At 39.3% G+C, this 23,756-nt stretch overlaps 2 protein-coding genes across 4 annotated transcripts in view; both read left to right on the top strand.

Annotated features, from left to right (window-relative positions):
* Positions 1-1,962: 1,962 nt before the first annotated feature.
* On the top strand, positions 1,963-15,442 carry PELO (pelota mRNA surveillance and ribosome rescue factor). Of its 3 annotated transcripts, none has more exons than XM_047763229.1 (3): positions 1,963-2,098; positions 13,271-14,528; positions 14,821-15,442. In XM_047763229.1, the coding sequence occupies exons 2-3, from the start codon at positions 13,803-13,805 to the stop codon at positions 15,250-15,252; spliced, it is 1,158 nt and encodes a 385-aa protein (XP_047619185.1). In that variant the 5' UTR covers positions 1,963-2,098; positions 13,271-13,802; the 3' UTR covers positions 15,253-15,442. The 3 variants fall into 3 exon arrangements, with proteins under 3 accessions (XP_047619185.1, XP_047619269.1, XP_047619327.1); XM_047763313.1 differs by having other exon boundaries at positions 1,964-2,098; positions 13,368-14,528; XM_047763371.1 differs by having other exon boundaries at positions 2,057-2,098; positions 13,384-14,528.
* The window catches only part of ITGA1 (integrin subunit alpha 1), a 179,671-nt gene continuing 157,886 nt past the window's right edge, over positions 1,972-23,756 (top strand). Inside the window, exon 1 of the mRNA XM_047763121.1 lies at positions 1,972-2,098. Coding sequence (XP_047619077.1) covers positions 2,038-2,098 — 61 coding nt within the window. The 5' untranslated portion in view covers positions 1,972-2,037. The remainder of the gene's footprint in view (positions 2,099-23,756) is intronic.

The following is a 23,756-nucleotide window of genomic DNA, read 5'->3' as shown; positions in this document are numbered from 1 at the left end:
GGAAAGAGACTGGAAAGTCAAACTGGGGTAGAGAGCACTGAATGCTGGCAAAGGAGCCCAAGTAATGTCTAGTGGGACTGAATTGTGACCCAAAACAATGCAATTTTTTTAGAGATTTATTTCTGCAATTTTGAAGATAGGATTAAGAAATGAAAATATGAGAGCTGTAAACAGGGGAAAGAGGATTTTTAATATATTTACTAAGTGAATCACTTCAAATTTGTAAATTAGAAGAGGAATTATTTGGCTGACAGTTCCCATTCTGAGATTTGATGGCCTTTTTATATTTATTAAATCCCTTATTTATTTATGTATTGACCATGCCTGAGGTATACAGAAGTCCCCAGGCCGGAGATGGAACCCTTGCCAAGGCAGTGACAATGCCCGGTCCTTAACCACTAGTCTACCAGGGAACTCCTTCATTAAACTTTTAAAATGTTGTCTTTTCCAACTTTTAGCCCCTGCAATCTTCTATTTGGCAATCTATATAGTCATCCTCAAGGGCTTCTCCCTGCCCTTCCCTGGGATGCTCTGGCTTGTATCACCTATGTTGTGCTCCAGGCAATGAGTCCTCCTTTGGGTGGCACTCTTGTCCTGTCTAGCCCTAGTCCTACTAGACTAAAACAATTAGTAGTTGAACCGAACTGAATCAAATCAAATGAAGTTGAATAGAATTTAATGGCTCCACCACCTGTAAACACAAATCCACTCATCCATGCCTTCCCTTTCTTTGAAATTCTCAAAACAATTAAGACAGGGATGCTTAAAAAATAGCCAGTATTCAGTGAAACTAACATGTGGATGTGGCTCGACTCAAAGGATGTACAACGCACCAGACAAAAGAAGCACTGCAAACTCCCAAGTGCTTCTTCTGGCCTGGGTCTCCTGAAGAGGGATTCCAAGCCCCAGCATTTGTGATGGGCCAACTTAACTTCCCAATTCCGAGCGATGGGAGTGAGGAAGAAGGGAGTAACATGTTCCTGACTTAATGAACCCTTACTTGTAAAAGTCTGTAGCAAGAAATAAAACAGCACCCCAAGTTCTTTATTAGATTTAACTGCCAATGTACAAACATCCTAATTCAGATTAAACAAAATAGCCCACACACATTCCATTTCTAAGGAGAATGTTTTCCTCCCTTCCTTCCCCTCCCGCTTCCCTCTTACATTTATATCTTTCTGCATTTCTTTTTTCCTCCTAGTCTTGTTTCTCCTTTCCTCTAGCTTATCATAGTCTTCCCAAAGAAAAGCCTCCCTAGGACCACAAACCACCACAAAGGGAGCAAACTCTCCATAAGTGAAAGCCAAGGCCTCCGTGGGGTGTGTCGGGGTGGCGCCCCCACCCCCTTTTAGTGCGAGAGGACCGGACAGCGAAGTTCAACTGTCCACAGGAGAAGGACGGGGGACACATCTGCTCGCTTTCACAGACTGACAGATTCTTTCTGCGCAATCGGACCCAAGGAAAGCAGCCTCTCTTTAAGGGCCGAGGGGCCTTGCTCTTTGAAAGTACCCTTCCTGCCCAGACCCCGGGAGAAGTGAGGGTGCGAAGGCGGAGCCACCAGGCTGGCGACACCCTCCCGAAGATCCGGCCCTCACCCGCCTCTTCCTACCACCTTAGGGAGTTGGCACGGGGAGCGGAGATCACCCTCTCAATGAAAGGCAGATGTCCCTTTAAGGTTTGCCTCGCAGCTCGTGGACTTTAGCCTAAACACGGACCCGCGAAGCTGGCTTTATTTGTCCATGTCTCGGACAGAGCCTGGGAGGCTGCCAGAGAGATTTCAGAGCCCGAGAGCGCAAAGGGGCGGGAGATGTGGCAATCCTGCTGAAAAGCGTGGAGTGGATTTAGAGGCACTGGTCGAAAACACAGGAAATCACTTTGCTCCTCCCGGGCTCCGGGGCCGACGGGGCCAGCGACTGAGACCTGTGGCGTCTTGCGGAGTGACCCAGAGCAACGCGGTTCCCGAGCGCGGTTTCACCGAGCCCTTCCCTCCGATCCAGTGCGTCCCCGGGTCCCCCAGGGGCTGCGACCGCTCCGGCCATGGCCCCCCGGCGCCGCGCCAGCCCAGGGGTCGCTGTCGCCAGCTGCTGGCTCCTCACCGGTGAGCGACCCTGCTTTTCTCTGAGCATCTCCTACGCGCAGGGTTCGGGGCTCGCGCCTCGGGGCTTAAAGCGGGGAGGGAGGCAAGCAGAGGGCCGGCGCAGAGGGAAGAAGGGAGCACAGATCCACTCGCGGGCGATCCAGGTAGTCTGGGCAGGTTGGAGTACAGAAAGCGGTGTCTGCGTTTGGTTTCGACATGGATTACTTTTGAGGTCGTTTCAAAACCCTCACCCCAATCGTAGGCAGAAGCCGTGCTGAAAATTTTACAAGCTGTTATTGACTTTTCAAATTAAAGTTGTTTTTGACCCTATACCTGGTATTTTAGGGCTTTGCTGATGGCTTTTTTTTTTTTTTTTTTTGAGAGAGAGGTAACTAGCGAGTACCTGATTTACATGCAAAACTCCCATCCTCAGTTTGCTCAGGAGTGAGCATTATTACTTTTCTTGCTCTCAAGTATTCAAGATATTTTCTGCCAGGAAGAAAAGAGAAGAATGCAAGGCAAAGTTGCCTCTTATCCCCAAAACGATGTTTCTGTCTTAGTACCCAGGAGAAGGAACGTAGTGAAATTGAGGGAGGAATAGTGAATATTTACTTTGTAAATATCGCAGACCAGACTAACTTCTTAAATGCAAGATACAATATTGTTAGTTGTGCGTAAATAGGTATCTTTTAGCAGAGACAAAAAACAGTAGAGATGCAGTTATATTCAATTTAGAAAAATAGATTGAATCATAGCATTTTCTAAGATTTTCCAAATGATTAACCAATAGATCTTTTTTACCAGCTCCTAAGGGGGGAAAGTTGCAAGGGTGAAGGAAAGAGAAGGTGGATGGGGTAAAGCTTTGTGTGAAAGATGGTTTATTAATGGTTGGCTTTAGTATATCATCAATATTCAATCAATCATTCAGTGTCTTTATGCTAGCATGTTTATTAGTACTTGTTAACAGCATTTTACCATTTTAAAAAAGCACTGATCACACTGGTTTAGCCTGGCATACATGCTCAAGCACTGTTAAGTTTCATGAAGATCACTTCTAAATGGATTATTAGTAAGCAAAGCTTTTTTAAAAAGTGGGGTGGTATAAAGAGAGTGAGCTAAACATTTCCCACTACTCAGGAAATGACCAATAATCCAAACACTGGCAACTTCTGAACTGCTTTACCAGTCAGTGAGTGGTTGACCTTGTCATCAGCCACTATTACTCTTTACACGTATTTGACCTATGACTCCTCTCCAACTCAAATTTTTTGGAGGTTGTTTGCATTTTTTGTTGTTGTTGTGCAAAATATGAGTGGTTTACTAATTACCCAAGTTGTACTTTTTTCATTTTACCAAATAAGCTATCACCAATGCAGAAAAGATCAAATGAGGTTTGTATATCCTCTAAAAAGACAAGAATGAAACTTGAAAAAGCAGAGGTAAACGAAATACAATTTCATATGTGTGTGTGTGTTTTAAGTTCAACTATTTTATTTTCCATGCCTAAAACAGTCCCAAGTTGTATACTGTGGGTTTTCTGCAATTACTGGGGGTAATAAATCTTGCTGAATCCAGGAAGGGACTTAACAGAAACTACTGCATACATATTTCTAAGTTACTTAATTATCTTTTGTGTATGTGTATACATGTATTATATCTCAATATATACATGCATATTATTCAATCATATTGAAATTTATAATTTAAAGTTATCTCAGATTCAACAAGTTCCTCATATGTGCTATAGTTATGCCCATTTCACAGTACAACGTAGAGATCTGAAATTTGACTTCTTCCTTTCCTTCATTGGTTACCCTGTCAGTCATCATGTTGTCAGCTTCCTTAGAACCTTCTCATCAATTCATAGAGTCCACAACTAATCTGGGGTCTTATCACTACACCCATTCATGCACAGTACTATAGAGTTCATCTTATTGTCTTCAGTCTGCACCTAACCTCTAATTCTTGTTAATAATACATAATTTTCACTATACCTTTGTCGTTAGTCAAAAATCTTTGGTGGTTCTTTGTTATCTTTCATCAGATAAAATCCAAAATTCTCAACTGATCTTTCAGGGTCTGCCCTAATCCAGCACCCTCTGTCTCCCATACCCCTGTATCAGTTTCCTATTGCTGTTGTAACAAACTGCCACAGATTTACTGGCTTTAAACAATACAAATTTGCTACCCACAGTTATGTAGGTCAGAAGTCTCACAGGACTAAAGTCAAGATGTCGGCAGGGTGGTTTTTCTTCTGGAGGCTCTAGGGGAGAATCCACTTCCTTGCCTTTTCCAGCTTCTAGAGGCCACCTACATTCCTTGGCTTGTGGTTCCATTCTCCATCTCAAAGCCAACAAAGTAGCATCTTCAAATCTTTTCCTGTGATTCTGCTTCATCATCACATCTCCTTCTCTAACTCTGATTCTACTTCCTTCTTCCTATAAAAATCCTAGGAATGCTAGGCTTACCTGGATAATCCAGTATAATTTCCCCATCTCAAGATCATTAATTAAATCGTATCTCCCAAAGTCCTTTTGCCATATAAGGCAATATATTTGTAGGTTCCAGGGATTTGGAAATGAACATATTTGGTAGGTTCTGCCTACCAAAACCTCTGAACATTAAACTGCCCATGATAGCTGGTCATATTTCCTTCCCCATAATTCTCATGCTCATTTTGCTGTTATGCATATGATACTATTTTATGCATCTAGAAAAGCATTCCACCCTTCTTTGTTACCATTCCCTGCCATCCAACCAAACTCTCTAGAGTCTTCAAAGCTGGGTTTGAACCACCTATCCAATAAACCATCTCAGTAAACTTCCCTTTATATTTAGAACTGTCTTGTATTAGCTTTTCTCAATATTTAAAAATGATTCATCACGAAAGATGCCCTTCTCTAAGTCCAAATAAAGTTTTGTTGTTATATATGTCAAAGTCCCCAGCAAAAAACCAGTGGCACATATGAAGGGTTTAACTGAGGAAAGTTAAATAAAGGGACTATTTGCAGAAGCATTTAAAGGAATTGACAAAAGATGGTGGAACACCTAGAACAAGCAATAGTAGGAAGAAAGCACTTGAAGCAACAGTGGGAAGAAAAGCCATTACCATTCCCATGTCTGGGAAGGTAGCAATCTGTCAGCCTGACCATGAACTCTGGCTGTGGAAGAGGGGGCCACTGAACAGGAGCTGTGGCCCTAGGAAGAGGAATGCAGCTAGTGGCAAAGTTGAAGCCCAGCAGGGAGACATCAGGGGAAATGAATACCCCCTCCTTTTCCTTCTGCCCTCGAATGCCTTGTCCAGTCCTCCTATTGGCTGTGTCCAAATGGCAGAATTCAAACTACCAGGGGACAAAGGTCGAAACAAACAATAACAGAGAAACTTACTGCTGAAAGGCAGATTTTTTTCAAGAATGTATTTTGTACGAGGCCCTGTGCCAAGAATTTTGCACATATTACATTTTAATCTCAAAGAAAGGGAAAAGTTTGGAAGTATTACCCATATTTTAGAGATGAAGAAACCAAAATTCTAAGAAACTAATTTGTCCAAAGTCACACAATTAGTAAATGGCAAAGCCTGTACTCAATTGACATCTCTCATGCTGTGAAATAATACACCATATAGGCTGTCTAAATTTAAGTCCATTTCCCTCTTGCACAATCCTCCAAGTATAATTCTCTAAAAGACTTTGATAAGGATCTAATTAATGATGAAGTACGTCTGTTATTTTCATGGCTCTTAGGTATACAGTGAAATTAGATGATATCGCTCCCTACATTAATTATAATTCAAATAAGACTCCTATCTCCAGTTAGTAAGAATACAAATACAGAAAATTATCCCTAGTTATATGGCTTTCTTCCCTAGAAACAGTTTAGTTAGGCTACAAGCAAGAGACCTTTGTGACTTTGTTCACAGGCAAGATTTTCTGTTCTAAAAGAAGTCCAGTGAGGCAATGGTTGAATATGGAAGGAAGTCAGCCACCTAATCCATAACAAAGAAATGACCTCCAAGGCACACAGTGGATTGACAGGAACTACGGATGATAGTGAAAATACTTAGTTGTTATGATGCCTATAAAGGCAGTGATAAATTCATAGGACTTTTGTTTTTTCAATAAATAGGCAATAGCAGTAGGAATAACATATACAGGCCAGACTAGTTTGCCTATTTTGCTTCCCTGCTATCATTATGCTATTTTGATGCATGAGCTCTTGGGCCACAACTTATAATTGTTGATTTTACTTCCTTAGATGATTGCTCCTCTGCCTGTGTTCCAATATCTCAATCCAACAAACTTCCCATTAGATGTAGAACTTGCTGAATTCTAATATGCCCTGAAGTAATTCATAAAATAAAGGTACTCATGTTTAAAATGCTTTCAGAAAATTAGGCATCAAAATGCTATTCTTTACCTACACTGCACTTCTGTTGTATGAAATACAAAATAGTGTATTTGAATTCATGTTAAGAAATTGAGATGAAAGATATTTGGAATTGTTGTCACAATGCTGAAGTCAGAATACATTGCCTATTCAGAGTGGTCTGTGACTGGAGAATTGTTTTCACTCTCAAAGCAAGTACAGTAGAGTACCAACAAATGTAAATGAGCTGAATATACTCCTGTCCTCATGATTGTTGAGCTCCTTTCAGTTCACCACTGTGCCAGCTCTCTGAAGCCTCCAGGCCTTTGCATAAGCAGTAACACTGCTACTGATACTTAAGTTCCCATATGATTGTCATTTCCAAGAACCCAGTGGAGTACCTCGGACTCCCTCTTCCAGAGATGTGTATGCCTCTAGCACTTGCACTTCTATAATATACCACATACTAATGACAATTATAATTATACCACATATCTGTCTTCCCAGCCTGCTTGTGCTCTGTGAGGGTAGAGTCTTTGCTTGTTTATTATTCCCTGCCATCGAAGAATAATAGGCACTTGAAAATGTGTTACTGAGTGATTCACAAAATAATAGACTACAGACAAACTCATAAAATAGTTAAAGGGTCAGGTTGTCTGTTCTAATTATATCCTCCCCCCCCCCCCCGGAATATTTCTATCTAATTGAATGGAAGATACCATCAATTGAATGATATACCATTATTGTATGTACAATTAAGAATGAAAAGTACTGCCAATCCAATTATTATTGCTAAACTGTTAGATGCCTCCTAGTTTCAAAAGATGTTGAAATGTAGGGAAATGTACATCTGAAAATTATAAGTCATAGATAGCAGCATATCTACATGCAGTTTTCTATCACATTTCTTTCTATTTTTAAAAACTGCATCATAAGATTTCTAGATACAAAGATATGAACACTGTCCCCTTCTTAGTTCTCTTCTAGAGCCAAATTTATATCTAATGCAGGGGATAATTGCTCCTCCAGCACTAGCAACCTCACCAGATGCCAAGAACAGAGCTTCCTCTGAATACTCTACCTTTACAAGGAAGCTTTAGGAGAAAGGTGACAATAAAGTAATCGAAAATGTTCCAGGTCACAGGATCAATAATTCTAGTTTTGGCAAGCTCTAACCTTCTGTCATATTGGTGACTAGTGCTAGGGCCAAGTATATTTGAAGAGATCTAATTTTTATCTAACAGCCTCTATAATTTAAAGGAAGATTGAAAAGTTAACTAAATCTGAAAAGGAGATTAAAATATATGCACTAGTTTGTATTAGGAATTCACTTTACGTGCAAACACATTAATATTGTTTTATCCAAGTGGTGGAGTTCTATAAACAAAATGTGAGAAATCTGAATTGAAAAATCATTGTAATTAAAATATTAAAAAGAGGGAAAACATATGCTTTCTGCATGAATTATCTGAGATCTGTTGAAATAAATGCAAATTCTTAAATCTGAATAGAACACCTAAATAAAATCACATTAGAACATCAAATGATTAAGAGGAATGGTCTGCATATTTTATTATAAATCTTATACTTTTCATACAAATTACAAAGTACTTTCAAATTACTTATTAACTATATACTTTTAGTTTGTCAAATACTACAGTTTGAAAATGCATGGGTATTGACCAGTTCCTAAAATTATATATCTTCTTATAATAGTTTTAGTTTGTCAAATACTACAGTTTGAAAATGCATGGGTGGAGTTCCGATTGTGGCACAGTGGTTAACAAATCCAACTAGAAACCGTGAGGTTGCAGGTTCGATCCCTGGCCTTGCTCAGTGGGTTAAGGATCCGGCGTTGCTGTGAGCAGTGGTGTAGGCTGCAGACACGGCTTGGATCCCGTGTTGTTGTGGCTCTGGCGTAGGCCAGCGGCTACAGCTCTGATTCCACCCCTAGCCTGGGAACCCCCATAGCAGCCCTAGGAAAGGCAAAAAGACAAAAAAAAAGAAAAAAGAAAAAAAGAAAGAAAAGAAAAGAAAAAAAAGAAAAGAAAATGCATGGGTATTGACCAGTTCCTAAAAGTATATGTCTTATTATAATATTTTTGGTAAAATGATCATGTACTGTATAAGGATACATGCAAACAGGAACACACACCCCACACATACACTTTGGTTGATAAGATTTTATTTATTTAATAGAAGATTTTATATTGTTTTGTGACAACTGTATTTTTAATCAGAGGAAATTTAGATAGTACAGCAAGTTCCTCAAAAAACAAAACAAAACAAACTTTCCCTTTCCCCCTTCACCATTTTGCCTAAATTAGCTGACTAATCTTCACTGTCAACTACTAGCTTTGCTTGCAGAGGCCATGTGGGCATCTTTGTACAATCCAAAATTGGCACATTCTCTCCAAATAAACTACTGCATTTGTCATGAGATATTCATACTCAGTGGTTTGAGTATATATTTTGTAAAGATCATTTTCCAAAGCCAGTATAATAAAACTAATCGTCATTATACATTATTTTTAACCATTGTAAGACCTTTTTCTCATTAAGATTGGTTAAAAAAGAATCATTTTCTTATCTACACATGGATATCTCAAAAAACTGAAATAATGTTTATAGAAACTTACCTTAAGAGTAATCTTTTTAAATTGTTAGCAACATTATAAACAGAATGTGATTTCCTAATTTTAAGATGTCAGTGATAGACAAGTCAAAAACTCTGAATTAAAGGAGAACTAATAACCACTCATTCTTTCATCTAATTATGCTAACATGCCAGTTGTGCTGGGTTCACTAGAATACAAAGACAAATAAAAGGCAGCGTCTGCCCTTATGAAGCTCAGAGTCTGAAAGAGGCAATAGACAAGCAAATAGCAATGATGGAAGACATCCCCAAAGCAGAGAAAGGAAAAGATTAGATTTGTGTTGTCGGAAAGTAAACTTTGCCAGAAAGAGAAGACGGATACAAGAAAATGTATACAGTCCTGACTATTTAAGGGTCGCTCTGCTAAGCATAGGATATACAAGCAAGGGAGCCCATAATCCTTGCTGCTGTCACCAAAACATTTCTAACATAATATTATGAGAGGAAGAAGAACTGTAATCCAATTCACTAAGCCAGTTCATGCAACAAGACTAATCTAAGGTTTCCCTGGAAAGGAGGTGCTAATACAAATAAATGTACCAAACAGATCATCCATCAGTCAACCATACTGAACAGGTTATTTTTCCAAAACTGAATAATTATGATCATGTTAAAGTGAGCCTTTGTCCCTTGCTTTGTCTGATACAGATCTCTAGCTTCAAGACAGGCACTCTTAGAGAGTTACAATAGTACCTTACATATTTATAGAGCTCTACAATTTGCCAAGTATTATAATCTCATTAGAACCTCCAAAGGGTTGTTGATTGAGAGAAGCAGAACAAATAATCTTACTTACAATTTAGAATGAAAAAATTTAGGTTTATAGAGGTTAGGAAACTTATCTAAAGTTGCTAGGACCTTGCTAGAAAAGACCATAACTCAGGTCTGCTGACTCTTGGTATGAAAGCATTAAACTAAGCATTGATTTTTTCACCGCTAAAATGGGCCTTAGGAAGATTCAAATTGGAAATTTAAAATAAATGTGTCAGCGTGAGACTGTGGTATTATTTTAATTTTTTTTAAATACTGATGCTGCCTAATTTTTATAATCAAAATAATTTTAATTATTGAATTCTGTTTCCTCAATTCTTAAATAAAAGAAACTGAGTTTCAAAGAGACTGAGTGGTGCCAAAATTTACAGTAAAAACTGATAGAGTAAGAATTACAATCCAGGATACTTGGCTTCTAGTCCAACTGTCTTTTTTAGACACTGGAAGTATACAGAAAACAACAAATTGAAAATTTTGGAAGCAACAACACTGACTCTTTTTTAATTCTGGAGAGATTAATATAAATAAAAGGTATAAGAAAAATAGAGTTAAAGTTACTCATATAAAGGTTTATATCTTCAAAGAGCCAATAAATAAGTATAAAAGTGGAACTTAAAGCAAAATAGGTAAATTATGTTTTTTCTCATGATTTTTCTTATTTTAGTAAAGACTGAAAATACACTGCTATATATTATATCACTACTATAACCATAAAAGTTTGAAAATAAGAGAAATTACTTTATAAAGCAGATGAGCTATACTTGAAAACAACTGCAGTGTCTTAAGAAGTATCCATAATAATGTTTAATATAATTGCCACATTTTACATCTGATCTACTTAGCTCATCATTCATGTATAATTGCCTAGTAGATGCAAGGAACTTTTCATGGGACAGTGAAGGAATACAAGGATGAATCCATCCAGAGTTCAATAAGAAAGAAAAGACACTGCAATTAATAGAATGTATGTTTCAAATTTGAGATAACATTTAAGCTGATCCTTAAAGATAAGTAGGATTTATGGAAGCAGGGATGAGAGAAAGTGACATTTTGAAAACAGCAGGAGCTAAGGCGGCGAAATAGAAAGTTGTCAGGATGTATAGGGATGTATTCCATAGGGGAATATAGGGTGCTGTAGGGGGTACCTGGGCAATGAAGCTTGTAAAGCCACGTCATGGAACCCTTGAATGCCAGGGAATTTGATTTTAATTAATAGAGAATAAGAACCCCAAATAACCCAAAACTGTAATGACTGATCTAGAAAGACACAAAATCTGGGAGGAAAACATCTGATCATTCAACAATAAGCTCAAGTTACTAAAGAAATTCTGTTACTGATGTTTCAGATCAAATAGTAATTCTGTGAATAGTTTTGTAGCATGTTCAATCACTGAAGCACATTTATGTTTAAAAAGACAGCCCAAAATGAGGTTTGCCTCATAATAAAAAAAAAAAAGAACCACAGAATCAACAGTCAATGAAGGTTTCCCATAAATGTATTTTTCTAAAGTAGAATATTAAATCTTTCTCAAGAATTATAACAGTGACTTAGGCTGAGCAGAAGGAAAACTATGTTGAAAAAAAAATAAGGATTTTTTTTTTAAGTAATAAAAGAGCAAGGAAGGGACCTTCCTTTCAAATTCTCTAGACTGTTTCCTCAGCTATGAGTCTTTATCTGGTAAAGGTAAGAGTTAGAGGGAAAAGGCAGTGGGTAACAGCATATAATTTGCAGGGTTCAGAGATGATTTCAAGCATCCACAATAGAGAATTATGATAGTAGAAAACAAGAGTATGAAGTTAAGCTGGCCTGGATTCGACTGCTTGTTGTGTGATCTTGAATACGTTTCTTAACCTCTCTGCAATTCATTTTATTCATCTATAAAATGAACTTAACAAATATTTACCTTCTGGGCAAGAATTTAGAAAAAGCATAGGAACGTACCTGGTGAATATTCAATAATGACAGCTCTTCAATTAAAGCCTAACATTTATTAAGGTCCTACTGTGTGCCTATCACTGATTTTGTGGCTTTTGATCCTTGGCAGATTTTCAAGAGGGGAGTGATTATACTTAGAAAGGTGATCAAGGAGTACCACAAAGCATTCCCTCCTTTCTCTCTGTCTCTCTCTCCCTCTCTCTCTCTCTCTCACTCACTCACACACACTCTCACTCACTACACCAGTTAAGAATTCTACTAGCTTAACAAGCCCTCTTTAAAAAGATACATATTCTTTGGAGACACAAGCCATACTCACACTTTAGTGTGATCAGTTCTTTGCTCAGTGAAAAGCTGTTGTCCTCCTGCAAGTAGAAGGCGGCAGCCTGAATTAGGAAGTTTGAGAGGGCACTCAGTAAGACACGAAGGTGGGAAAAAGAAGGAAGGAAGGAGATACAAAAAGAGAAGGAGGGATAGGAGAGGCCACAAAATAACGGGTCTAACTTGCACTAAAACTTTGGAGGGGACCTATGTGTCCCCTGACAATCTAAAGGAAGTTAGTTGAGAGTTGAGTATCAAGAATTGTGCCAAAGTCAGATTGCTCCCTTTCATTCCTTTCATTCCTTCATTTCATTGCTCCCTTTCATTTCTCACTAGTTTAGGGTGGTAAATTGCCCTTTCAATGCCATACGCAGTAAGATAGGAAGGTAAATGGAAGATTTGTGCCCTCTGCCCTCCACCCCATCTTAACTTTCAAGAAAATTTTGGTGGGCTTTTTCTATCCATTGGTCCTTTTTAGAGGCAATCCCCATTTCTCAGTTTCCCCCACACCCATCCCCGCCTCTCTTTCCTCCCAGAGTGTTAAGTGACTTAAGGATTTTCTTTCAAATGAATTCTTTAAGCTATTCAATCAGGGTTAGTCGTAGTAGATCAGTTCTTCCCCACCACCCCAGGCCTGGGTCTCGCTCAGCTTTGGCAGTGAAGGTTGGGTCCTAAGCTACCGCGATCCAATCCCCACCCTAAACATTTCACAGGCCACTGAGCTGCGGAAAGCTGAGATGGCCAACCTTGGATGCTTGGATTCCCAGGGTAAATTCCACAGATGGTTTCTTCTCTCTCTGAGATCGGTGTTCTAACATCTGGGTTAACTGGATCGTGCAGACTTGTTAATTAAGCGCAGAGAACAGCTGGGCACGTTCTCAGAGCCCAGATGCACCATGATCAGTCGTTCTGAAGAACACAGATTCTGGACAGACCAGCTCCAAAAAGCGTGTAGCCTCTCAGTGCGGCAAAGCAGAAGCAAAGTGGGGCGTAGTCTGGTTCTTGGGGCAAGAATGCATTTTTGAGAGTTCCTTTTACTTTTCCCTAAATTCTGAAATTGGATTTACCGGGAGGGAGAAGGTGTAGTTTAGTGGCAACAGCACCCAACTGAAAACGTGTATATTTGCACTCACAAACTCCCCAGATTCTTCACAAACGGGGTGGAAGAAAAAAATTAGGAAGTCCAAGTTCAGCATTTAAACAAAGGACTCGTCACCACAGATTCCGTGCACTTCCCATAGGTGGTTTATTCTTCAGGAAACACCTCGCGGCTTAGTGCGCCTGCGCCCGCGCAAGCTTCGGCCCCGCCTCCCCTTTGGGGACGTAAAACGTGCGCCGGACGGCAGGACGCGGTCTGCGCATGCGCCCTCATTGCATCAGCCTTTTGGTCCGTGAAGGCGGCTGGAACTGCGGAGAGGAAGGTGTTCGCTGCGGTATCTCTCGCGCGGGTTTGGAGCGGCGCTCCGGGAGCCCACGAAAAGGAAGGGCTAGAGTAAGTGCTTCCCTCGGCCAATCGAGTCGGATGTAGTGTTTCCTTCCCGCCAGGCAAGTGTTTGCAGGAACCGGACCCCGCCCCCTTCCCTGCCTAGACTCTCCCGTCCTTTCCCCTTTCCCGGCGGGGACCCCCCCCCCCCCCTTGGTTCCTCTTGTTCTGGCAGTGAGCCCCTGCCAAGGTCATGAAGCTCGTGAGGAAGGACATTGAGAAAGACAATGCGGGCCAGGTGACCCTGGTTCCCGAAGAACCTGAGGACATGTGGCACACCTATAATCTAGTGCAGGTGGGCGACAGCTTGCGTGCCTCCACCATCCGCAAGGTACAGACCGAGTCCTCCACGGGCAGTGTAGGGAGCAACCGGGTCCGCACTACCCTCACTCTCTGCGTGGAGGCCATCGACTTCGATTCCCAAGCCTGCCAGCTGAGGGTGAAGGGGACCAACATCCAGGAGAATGAGTATGTCAAGATGGGGGCTTACCACACCATCGAGCTGGAGCCCAACCGCCAGTTCACCCTGGCCAAGAAACAGTGGGACAGTGTGGTTCTGGAGCGCATCGAGCAGGCCTGTGACCCAGCCTGGAGCGCCGATGTGGCGGCTGTGGTCATGCAGGAAGGCCTCGCCCATATCTGCTTAGTCACTCCCAGCATGACCCTCACTCGGGCCAAGGTGGAAGTGAACATCCCTAGGAAACGGAAAGGCAACTGCTCCCAGCACGACCGGGCCTTGGAGCGGTTCTATGAACAGGTGGTCCAGGGCATCCAGCGCCACATACACTTTGATGTGGTAAAGTGCGTCCTGGTGGCCAGCCCAGGATTTGTGAGGGAGCAGTTCTGCGACTACATGTTTCAACAAGCAGTGAAGACCGACAACAAAGTGCTCCTGGAAAACCGGTCCAAATTCCTTCAGGTAAAACAGTCTTACCCAGGGATAATTAAGAAGTGGGCAGAGGGGTTTGTGTAAATGACTCCTAATGTTTTAGAACTAAGAAAAGTAGAAAAGGAGAAAGGTTTAACTTTACTGGGATTGTAAGTGAGGCAATGAAGTGAAAAGATTTAAACAACCAGGAAATTTATATAGCAAATTCAAATTCTTAAACATGGAAAGCATGTCATTAATGCTTTTGGCTTGGGGTCATCGTGGGATGAAAGAGGGTACTCTTAGAGATTCTGTTGTCTAACTTTAATAATTGTGATTCTAGGTACATGCCTCCTCTGGACACAAGTACTCCCTGAAAGAGGCCCTTTGTGACCCTACGGTAGCTAGCCGCCTTTCAGACACGAAAGCCGCTGGGGAAGTAAAAGCCTTGGATGACTTCTATAAAATGTTACAGCATGAACCTGACCGAGCTTTTTATGGACTCAAGCAGGTGGAGAAGGCCAATGAGGCCATGGCAATTGACACATTGCTCATCAGTGATGAGCTCTTCAGGCACCAGGATGTAGCCACACGGAGCCGGTACGTGCGTCTAGTGGACAGTGTGAAAGAAAACGCAGGCACCGTTAGAATATTCTCTAGTCTTCATGTGTCTGGGGAACAGCTCAGCCAATTGACTGGGATAGCTGCTATTCTGCGCTTCCCCGTTCCAGAACTCTCGGACCAAGAGGATGATTCCAGTTCTGAAGAAGATTGATGATTGGAATTTATAATCCATAATTGAGACAACCTGTGTCCTTCACTGCTTCACTGTTACATTTTCTCAGCATCCTTGTAACAGAAAGGTTCAAGAGTGGCACTTGGTGATTTTTACAGGGATTTCTCATGTATTTGGTCACATTAGGTAATTTGTGGTTGGCAGGACAATAAAAAGAAATTTCCATGCATTACCATCTTTATTAATTGGGATAGTTTTATATCAGAATTAGGAGTTTTTCACAGTACTTAGAAACATTTTGTTTAATGAGAATGACTATATATTCTTCGGGTAGACCATGAAATCCCATACTGCATGCTTTGAAGGAAAGCCTCAGGAAAAGCTTTTTAATATCTCATTATCTTAAGTTTACATTATTTATTTTATTTTGTTCTTACACTGGGTTTTTTAATCCCTTTTCTCCCCATTTCCCTTACATTCTCTTTTTAATTTTTAAATTTATTTGCTATTTTAGATGATAGCTAAATAATTAGATGGCTTTTCCTGAAGACAAGTTTAAAATGTTTTGTTTAAGCGATTTGTCAAACCAATCACGTTAAAAGTAATAACGTGGGGTTCCCCTCCCCCCCCCCCCCCCCCCGCAGCTTTATCTACTAAAGATTCTCAGGATAATCTATTTAAGGTGCTTTCATTTTTAAAATAAGGCTAAGGCTTGTGATTTGCTTGTATAGGCTAATTGGTGGCAAGCCTAGAAGTCATCCCCAGTCTGAACTCTTTGTATGCATTACCACACTATGTATTTATTTTTTGGCTTATCATAGGTATACTTAATGCTACCGTGAATTTGTATCTGTTTTTTACTTTCTTAATGAACTTTCTCTTCACCCTAATTTAGGGGTGAGAAAACCTGTTCAGGAAGTTTGAGTTAAGCCACATCATTAGTATGTGGCAGTTGATTTGTACTCCAGCTCTTTACTGTAACTAGGAATTTCTGCAAATACCTGAGGGTTTACAAGTATTTTTTGATGTGCATTTCTAAGAGAGAGAGGGCCTTGAAACGTAATTGCATCTCGAACTTTCACGGATCTCACCTTAGCAAAAGGAATAGTCTCACGAAGAGTGATAATTCAGCCTGTAAGCCAGCATCAGTAAGCAGTACCTACTTCAAATGAGAACTTGAAACTTTTCGCTTGTTCCTTCTGTGGTTTGGGCCTTTCTCCTGGTGTAAGTGCCAAGTTTGGGATTTTTTTTTTTTTTAATAAACTTCCTAACTAATCTCAACCTTTTTATCTGTAATTAGAGGTAGACACCTCCATGAACTTTAAAACCATGTTTTTGCATATCTGTTATCTAATCAAAGTAATTCAGGTTGTCATTTTATTATAATTTCATTAATATTTAACTTTAGGATATTTAAAGTATGTTATTAAATAATTTGGTAGGAGTATAGAAATGAAGTCATCAAGATTCTTAATGGTAGAAGCTGATTGATAATCATAGTCTCAGTAAGAATTTGGGGATTTGGGCCATCTGTTGCTCACAGTCTATGCAGTATTGGTTATTTCTAGCTGTTACCCTTAGTAATAGAAACCAGGGAAAACAAAATCTTCCAATAAATCTAACCAATACATTTAATGACATTAAGTTCTTTAATTTAGCCGCCCGTTAGCCTTCTTACCTCAGGAGCTTTTAAAACTCAGTACCCAGGCTGGACCCCCAGACTAAGCACCCCTAGAAATGCTGGGAGTTTGGGGGGTGTTGCTTTTTTATTAAAGCTCCCAAGTGATTCCAGTAGGCATCAAGACTGAAAACCTTGATTCAGGCCTTGCTATTCAAAAGTGTAAGTGGGTCATGGACCAGCAGCATCCCCAGAGAGCTTGTTAGAAACTAGAATCCAGGGCTCTACCCTAGAACTATTGTATTGCAATCTGTATTTTAACATCTCCAATTGGTTATTCTGCATAATAAAAGCTAATAAACATAGGCAATAACTTATTCTCCCTGTGGTAGTCAACCTGGCTAGGCTTCTCAGCCACAGAGAAAAAGATTGCAGTGTTTTAAGGTCTTTCAGGAGAGCTAACTGCAAGTATTCAGTTAAATTATAAACTCTAAGTGAAAGCCTGTTTTTATGTTTATAAAGTACTTAAAATATCTTTGTAAATTTCTATTTTTTAAAAGTTACATTTTATACCAACACCATTATCAAGAGTATAAATCTTCCTAGATGCATGGGTATAAATATCAAAATAGTAATAAGAGCACATAAAATAAAAAGTCAATTCCAAAAAAAAATTTTTTTACTACTCTGAAAACAAAATGAACCATAGGTCTTTGGAAGTCACATACAGTAGTTTAATTCCAACTGCTCTCCATTAACAAGGAATGGCTATGGTAACAGGTGGAAACACTATCAACAACATACCTCTCAAATTAATGCCTTGTACTGTTAAGTTTTCCATTTACCATCAGGTGTTTATAAACAAAGATTGCTATCCCCCTAGACTTAGTAAATGAGAAGTTTGCCATTTGTTTCATTTTGCTACACACATGATGCATATCAAATTATGGTTTGCTATTTCTGGTCTCCCATTTATATGTTAAATATTTTGCTAATTTTGTGTCTGGATTGTTGATTCTGGATTTCACTTTCATTACTCCCTTACATACAGGTTGGATTTTTTTTCCTCCTAGGTGCCTCTAGAGTATCTTTGTAAATCATTCTTTTATCTCTACTTGTTTTTAGTCACTAACTTTAGTTTCCTTTTTTAATCCCTGTAACCAGATCTCTTAACCTCACATTATCTTTAACAAAAGCGACTTAGAATTTTTGCAGTTCATATATTCTGGAACTGAAATTTTCTGTGTTACTTTAAAAAAAAAAAGTGCACAGATAAAATAGTATGTATGTGAATTACCCAAAGTAGAAGTTGTTTTGGGGGAAAGGACTATTGGGCTTTTTAAATCAGATGGTTTTCTAAGCAAATAATACTGGCTGTTTGCGTTCAGTATTAGAATATATGGGATTACATGTTGAAAAGAGGTTTCTAAGGTGATTCTGAAGGTTTGAGCAAAGAGAAATGCTTCTTCACCTGTGGCTAGAGCTTAGATAATGAGGCACCATGTTTATATTACACCACTCATTAAGGATAGTACATTTGATTTTATCCGTTTATTTTTTTGGTGCCTATTTGGACTGAGTTCTGAGCTGGGCTTAGGAAAGAAACATGTACACAAATAACTGTTACAAAAGTAGTAGCTTATAGAAAGTGTAAGAGGACACAGTGTTGTAAGGGGTCACTTTTAGGAAGAACTTTATAGAGCTAAAGCCAGGAAAATTGACTTAAAATGATAAACCCAGAGAGGTTATCAGAAAGAGGAGGGGGTGTGGTGAGTGTGCTAAATATATTAGACCCTCCATGCCACAATAAAGAGTGTAGGTTTGACCATTATGTGAAACCACTGAAAAATTTTAGCAGAGGAATTGAATGATAAACTTTGCATCTCACAGATATCACTGATTGACAGCATCAGGGATAAATTGGAAGAGGCAAGACTGGGGGCAAGGAGACCAGGTTAGGAGACCATTTATTAGAAAAATTTAAGAGGAAAATGATAATGGCCTAAACAAAGGCAGTCACAATATTCCTTGTAATGGGAATGAAAAGAAGTCAAGGGAAAATACTAGGAGATAGGATCAAAAGGACTTGATGATTGTTCACAGTTGTGGAAGAGGTAGAGTCTGGGTAAATCTGTTTTTTGGGGGGAGGGGCGGGTAAATGGTGGTAGGGATGATAGCATTATTCAAACAGGAAATACAGTGAGAGAAGCTGACCCTCAAGGAAAAACAGTAGGTTCAGTTCTACATCTTTGAAGTGCCTGTGGTGGGTAGGGAATGCTTTTCCACCAAATTGTTATATGCTCACTCCCTTACTCTCCTCAGGTTTTTGCTGACCTCAGTGAGATCTTCCCAAACCAACATTTTTAAGAAATGTAACATCTCCAGGATTTCCTTACCCTTCCCTGCCTTATTTTTCTCTGTAACACTTAATTTCACTTAGCTGTTTGCTTATCATCTATCTAGAATGTAAGCTCCAGGAAGGCTGAGGTTATTGTCTCTTAGGTTCTTTGCTATATCTGCAATGCCGTGAATGATCCCTGGCACAGAGTAGATGCTCAAAAAAATTTTATTTGACTAAATGAATGGCCAAATGAATCAATCTCCATAAGAATGTCCCTTAGGCAATTGTGCATACTGCTGAGTTTCAGGAAAAAGCATTTGGCTGAGGATTATAATACAAGAGATATTAGATATTAATATAAGTATACCACATATCATGGAAGAAAAGAAATGACCTAGGAAGCTCTAGTAAAACTAGAAATAAAAGAGGGCCAGGCATCGAAGCATAGGGAAATAGCAATATTTAATCTCTTCAAATGCTACCGGACTCCATTATATTATAATAAGGCAGAGGTGTTTATATTTCAACAATTAAAATGGTCAGATAATTATTTTTTCCCCTACATATCTCTATATGTACTAGAGATATGCATGTAGAATAGCTAAAGTGTTGATTTCATAGAAAGTTGAATTTTTTTTTAATTCTTAAGGTCAGAAGTTTCTAAGTTTGAGACAAAAGCCAAATTACAAGACAGGAGTTGTGGCTTAGCGTGTTATGAAACTGACTAGTATCCATGAGGATATGGATTTGATCCGTGACCTCACTCAGTAGGTTAAGGCTCTGGAGGTGCTGTGAGCTGTGGTATAGATCACAGGCATGGCTCAGACCCCACGTGTGCCTGTGGCTATGGTGTAGGCCAGAGCTGCAGCTCTGTTTCAACCCCTGGCCTGAGAACTTACATATGCCTCTGGTGGAACTCTAAAAAAATGACAAAAAACAAAAACAAACAAAAAACATTAAGAGGTGATTATCGATTTTATTAGGAGATTTCTTCAGGAGTCCTATAGTACAGGAATTATTACCAAATTCTGTCATTCAGGCCAAAAGGGTGGCTGCTGTAGGGCCCTTAACCCTCATGCTCCCTATCCTAATGTGCGTGTTTTTCTTTCTTTTTTTTTTGGGGGGGGGGGTGTCTTTTCCTTTTCTAGGGCAGCTCCAGCAGCACATGGAGGTTCCCAGGCTAGTGGTCGAATTGGAGCTGTAGCCACTGGCCTACGCCAGAGCCACAGCAACGCAGGATCTGAGCTGCATCTCCGACCTATGCCACAGCTCACGGCAACGCCGGATCCTTAACCCACTGAGCAAGGCCAGGGATCGAACCCGCAACCTCATGGTTCCTAGTCCGATTCATTAACCACTGAGCCACGACAGGAACTCCCTAATGTGCATCTTTGATTTCCCTCACCACTTCCCCTTTTACTCCCTGCAGAACTACAAGTGTCATAATTGTGACATAAATTTTGCAAGGTTTTATTTATATCTATTTTAAAAATTGATTTTGATTAGCCTGTAATTTTGTTGATAATGCAGTTTTCAGTAAATGAGTTCCCAAGTAGTGAAGAACAAAGTGGGACATAAAGAGCAACTTAAAAAAAAAGAATTAGTGATTTCAGATAAAGTTTTTTAACCCCTAAATAGTTTTCTTCATATTAAATGTAAAAGTGATGCTGAAAAGCCAAAATGATTTCTAACAGAATTGAGATGAGAATATAATATTTTTGTGTGTCAGGGATGCCTTACTTAGCAAAGATTGGAAGGCAGAGTTCCCAGTGTGGCTCAGCAGAAATGAATCTGAGTAGCATCCATGAGAACATAGGTTCAATCCCTGGCCTCACTCAGTGGGTTAAGGATCCATTGTTGACATGAGCTGTGGTTGTACATCACTGACGAGGATGGGATCTGGTGTTGCTGTGGCCCTAAAAAAAAAAAAAAAAAAAGATTGAAAGTCAACAGTGCAGCAAATTAAGATGCTGGAAAATAAGATCTTATAGGATTGGTCTACAACAATTTGAAGAGTTACTTATTATCAAGTAGCAGGTAAACTTCACAAAATAAAAAGGAAATTGACTAAGTTTAGGAAGGAGGTAGTTAAATTAGAAAGACTATGAAAACACATAGGCAAAAGATATTTTTTAAGCTGGGGATAAAATCTCATTCATCATGTTTATATGGCAAGACTTTAGGGAGTGTTTGATATAGTATCACCATCTGTATTCTCATCCATATTTTAGAGTATTCTTATAGATTTCCTAGTATTCCAACTGAGAGATAGCCATTTATTTTGTATTATTTAATTTCTCTACTTTAGGAAACATGTGAGTGTATTCTGTTGTGATGAAATAACACTGGGGAAGAAACTGGGATATTGTGAATTTATTGGTTTAAATTTTGGAGAGGCTGTGTTTCCTCAAGGAAAATCCACTCTTGTGTGTGATAGTTTAGCAATTTCCATACAAATTTGAGACTATCATTTTTGCTTTTGACAGTGAATATTTTAATTCTAGAATAATTGGCATCAATATGGGATGGTCTTCTATTTCTAGTTTCTAGTTGCCTGTTGCTAAAGATTTGACATTTATGATAAATTGTGGGTATTTGCAATAACAGTCCAAGTTTCCTTTCCTTCATCCCTTAACATTGCCCATGTTAAACTTCCATCCTCCAGAATGGAAATGAGTGTTTTCTATAATGTGGGAGACATAGAAGACTTAGAGCTTATTTCAATTTAAGCTGCCACATTTGGTTTCAAAACATCCAATACCGAGGCAGGACAGTATCTTCCAGGCAGCAGATACAGGAGGAAAATGTCTTTGCAGCCTCCTTGCCTGGCCATGCACAGTTGGCACCACTGTCCCAACTCCAGGAATGACAATGTATTAAAAGTAACCACGTGCTTATGGGAAGTACTTTTAAAAGAATTATTTAATTCTTTGAAGAGCCCTATGAGAAAAGTTTTATCATTAATTTTCAGATAAAAAAACCCAAAATCAAAAGAGATTTAATAATTTGTCCAGAATCACATAGCTGGTGGCTATGATAAGGTACCCAGTCAGGCAACTCCTTAAAAATGTAAGAATGCCAGTCTATTTCTCAATTCTCTGTTTGGAATAGATCAAATGTGCCCAGAAATATAAAAATTATTCATGCTAAATGTTATATAATCAGCCAGAGTTTATGCAATAATTTTGTATGTTTTATAGTTTCCCTACAACTATTATTTTTCATCTCATGAAAAATCAGGAACTCAATCCTAAGGCACTCTATCTAGAATATAAAAAATGTACAGAAACTATTGCACATCTATGTATTAAACTAAATCCCTCAAGCCCTTACTTTGCATCTACTTATCATTTCATACTTGGTTTTAGCAAGCTTGTTTTTTAAAAAATTTTCAGCGTAATTATTCATGCATTATTTTAACATGTATTTACTAAGCACCTCAAGTAGCAGGAACTATGCTACTCGGGTATGAAAAATGAATTAAGAAATGTGTCCCTGCCTTTAATTAGCAAACTAGATATCAAGGGGAGATGACCACAAGTGGCCATGCAGACAAGGAAGTCACAGCAGCAAGAAATGACTACTCAGGTGGATGCTGAAGCACAACCAAAAGAAGAAAGTCCATGACTTGAAGTATTTCACTGGGGCCTGAGGATATTACTGTGTTAGAATAACTGATGTTCATACTGAGGAAAGGATTGAATTACATTCAGTGTATTACATTCAGTAAATTACATTCAGAAGTCAAGGAAATATAATATCTTTCAAAAATTATTTTCCTGGAGTTCCCGTTGTGGCGCAGCAGAAACAAATCTGACTAGTATCCATGAGGATGTGGGTTCGACCCCTTGCCTCACTCAGTGGGTCAGGGATCTGGCGTTGCTATGAGCTGTGGTGTAGGTCACAGATGCAGCTCCGATCCCGCGCTGCTGTGGCTCTGGTGCAGGCTGGCAGCTGTGGCTCCAATTTGATCCCTAGCCTGGGAACTTTCATATGCCACAGGTGTGGCCCAAAAAAAAAGCAAAAAGAAAAAAATTATTTTCCTCCAAAATTATTAAAATATAATTGAACATGGAGTTCCCATCGTGACTCAGTGGTTAGTGAATCTGACTAGCATCCATGAGGATGCAGGTTTGATCCCTGGCCTCACTCATTGAGATAAGGATCAGCATTGCTGTGGCTGTGGTGTAGGCCATCAACTAGAGCTCCGATTCAGTCCCTAGCCTGGGAACCTCCATATGCCACAGGTGCAGCCCTAAATAAATAAATAAATAAATAAATAAATAAAAATTGAACTTGAAATCTTTAGCTATCTGTCATACCTAGAATGACAGTTCCAAATAGCCAGAGTTTTACTATACCATAATAAGTCGTATTAAAAAAAACCTTAAATAATTGTCAAAAGAAGACTACTTAAGGCAAAAAAAAATCTCAATAGATTTTAGTTGTAAATTTATACAGAAGTAGGAGGTCCTCTGAGTTCAGGTCTACGTTCCAGAAGTTTTATGTCTGGAATTTTTCAAGTCCTAGGGTAAACATCAACTAGAACTTTTTTGATACCAATGTGAAAAATTGCTCTTTGGG

The sequence above is a fragment of the Phacochoerus africanus genome, chromosome 1 (assembly GCF_016906955.1).
Source record: "Phacochoerus africanus isolate WHEZ1 chromosome 1, ROS_Pafr_v1, whole genome shotgun sequence".
Taxonomy (NCBI): Eukaryota; Metazoa; Chordata; class Mammalia; order Artiodactyla; family Suidae; genus Phacochoerus; species Phacochoerus africanus.
The sequence above is the reverse complement of the archived record's forward strand: the minus strand, read 5'-3'. Positions and strand labels throughout refer to the sequence as shown.

Excerpts from the sequence above, each read along its gene's own strand:
- PELO (XM_047763229.1), top strand. The coding sequence starts at position 13,803 with ATGAAGCTCGTGAGGAAGGACATTGAGAAAGACAATGCGGGCCAGGTG. Across the intron at positions 14,529-14,820 it reads ACCGGTCCAAATTCCTTCAG|GTACATGCCTCCTCTGGACA; the intron begins GTAAAACAGTCT and ends TTGTGATTCTAG.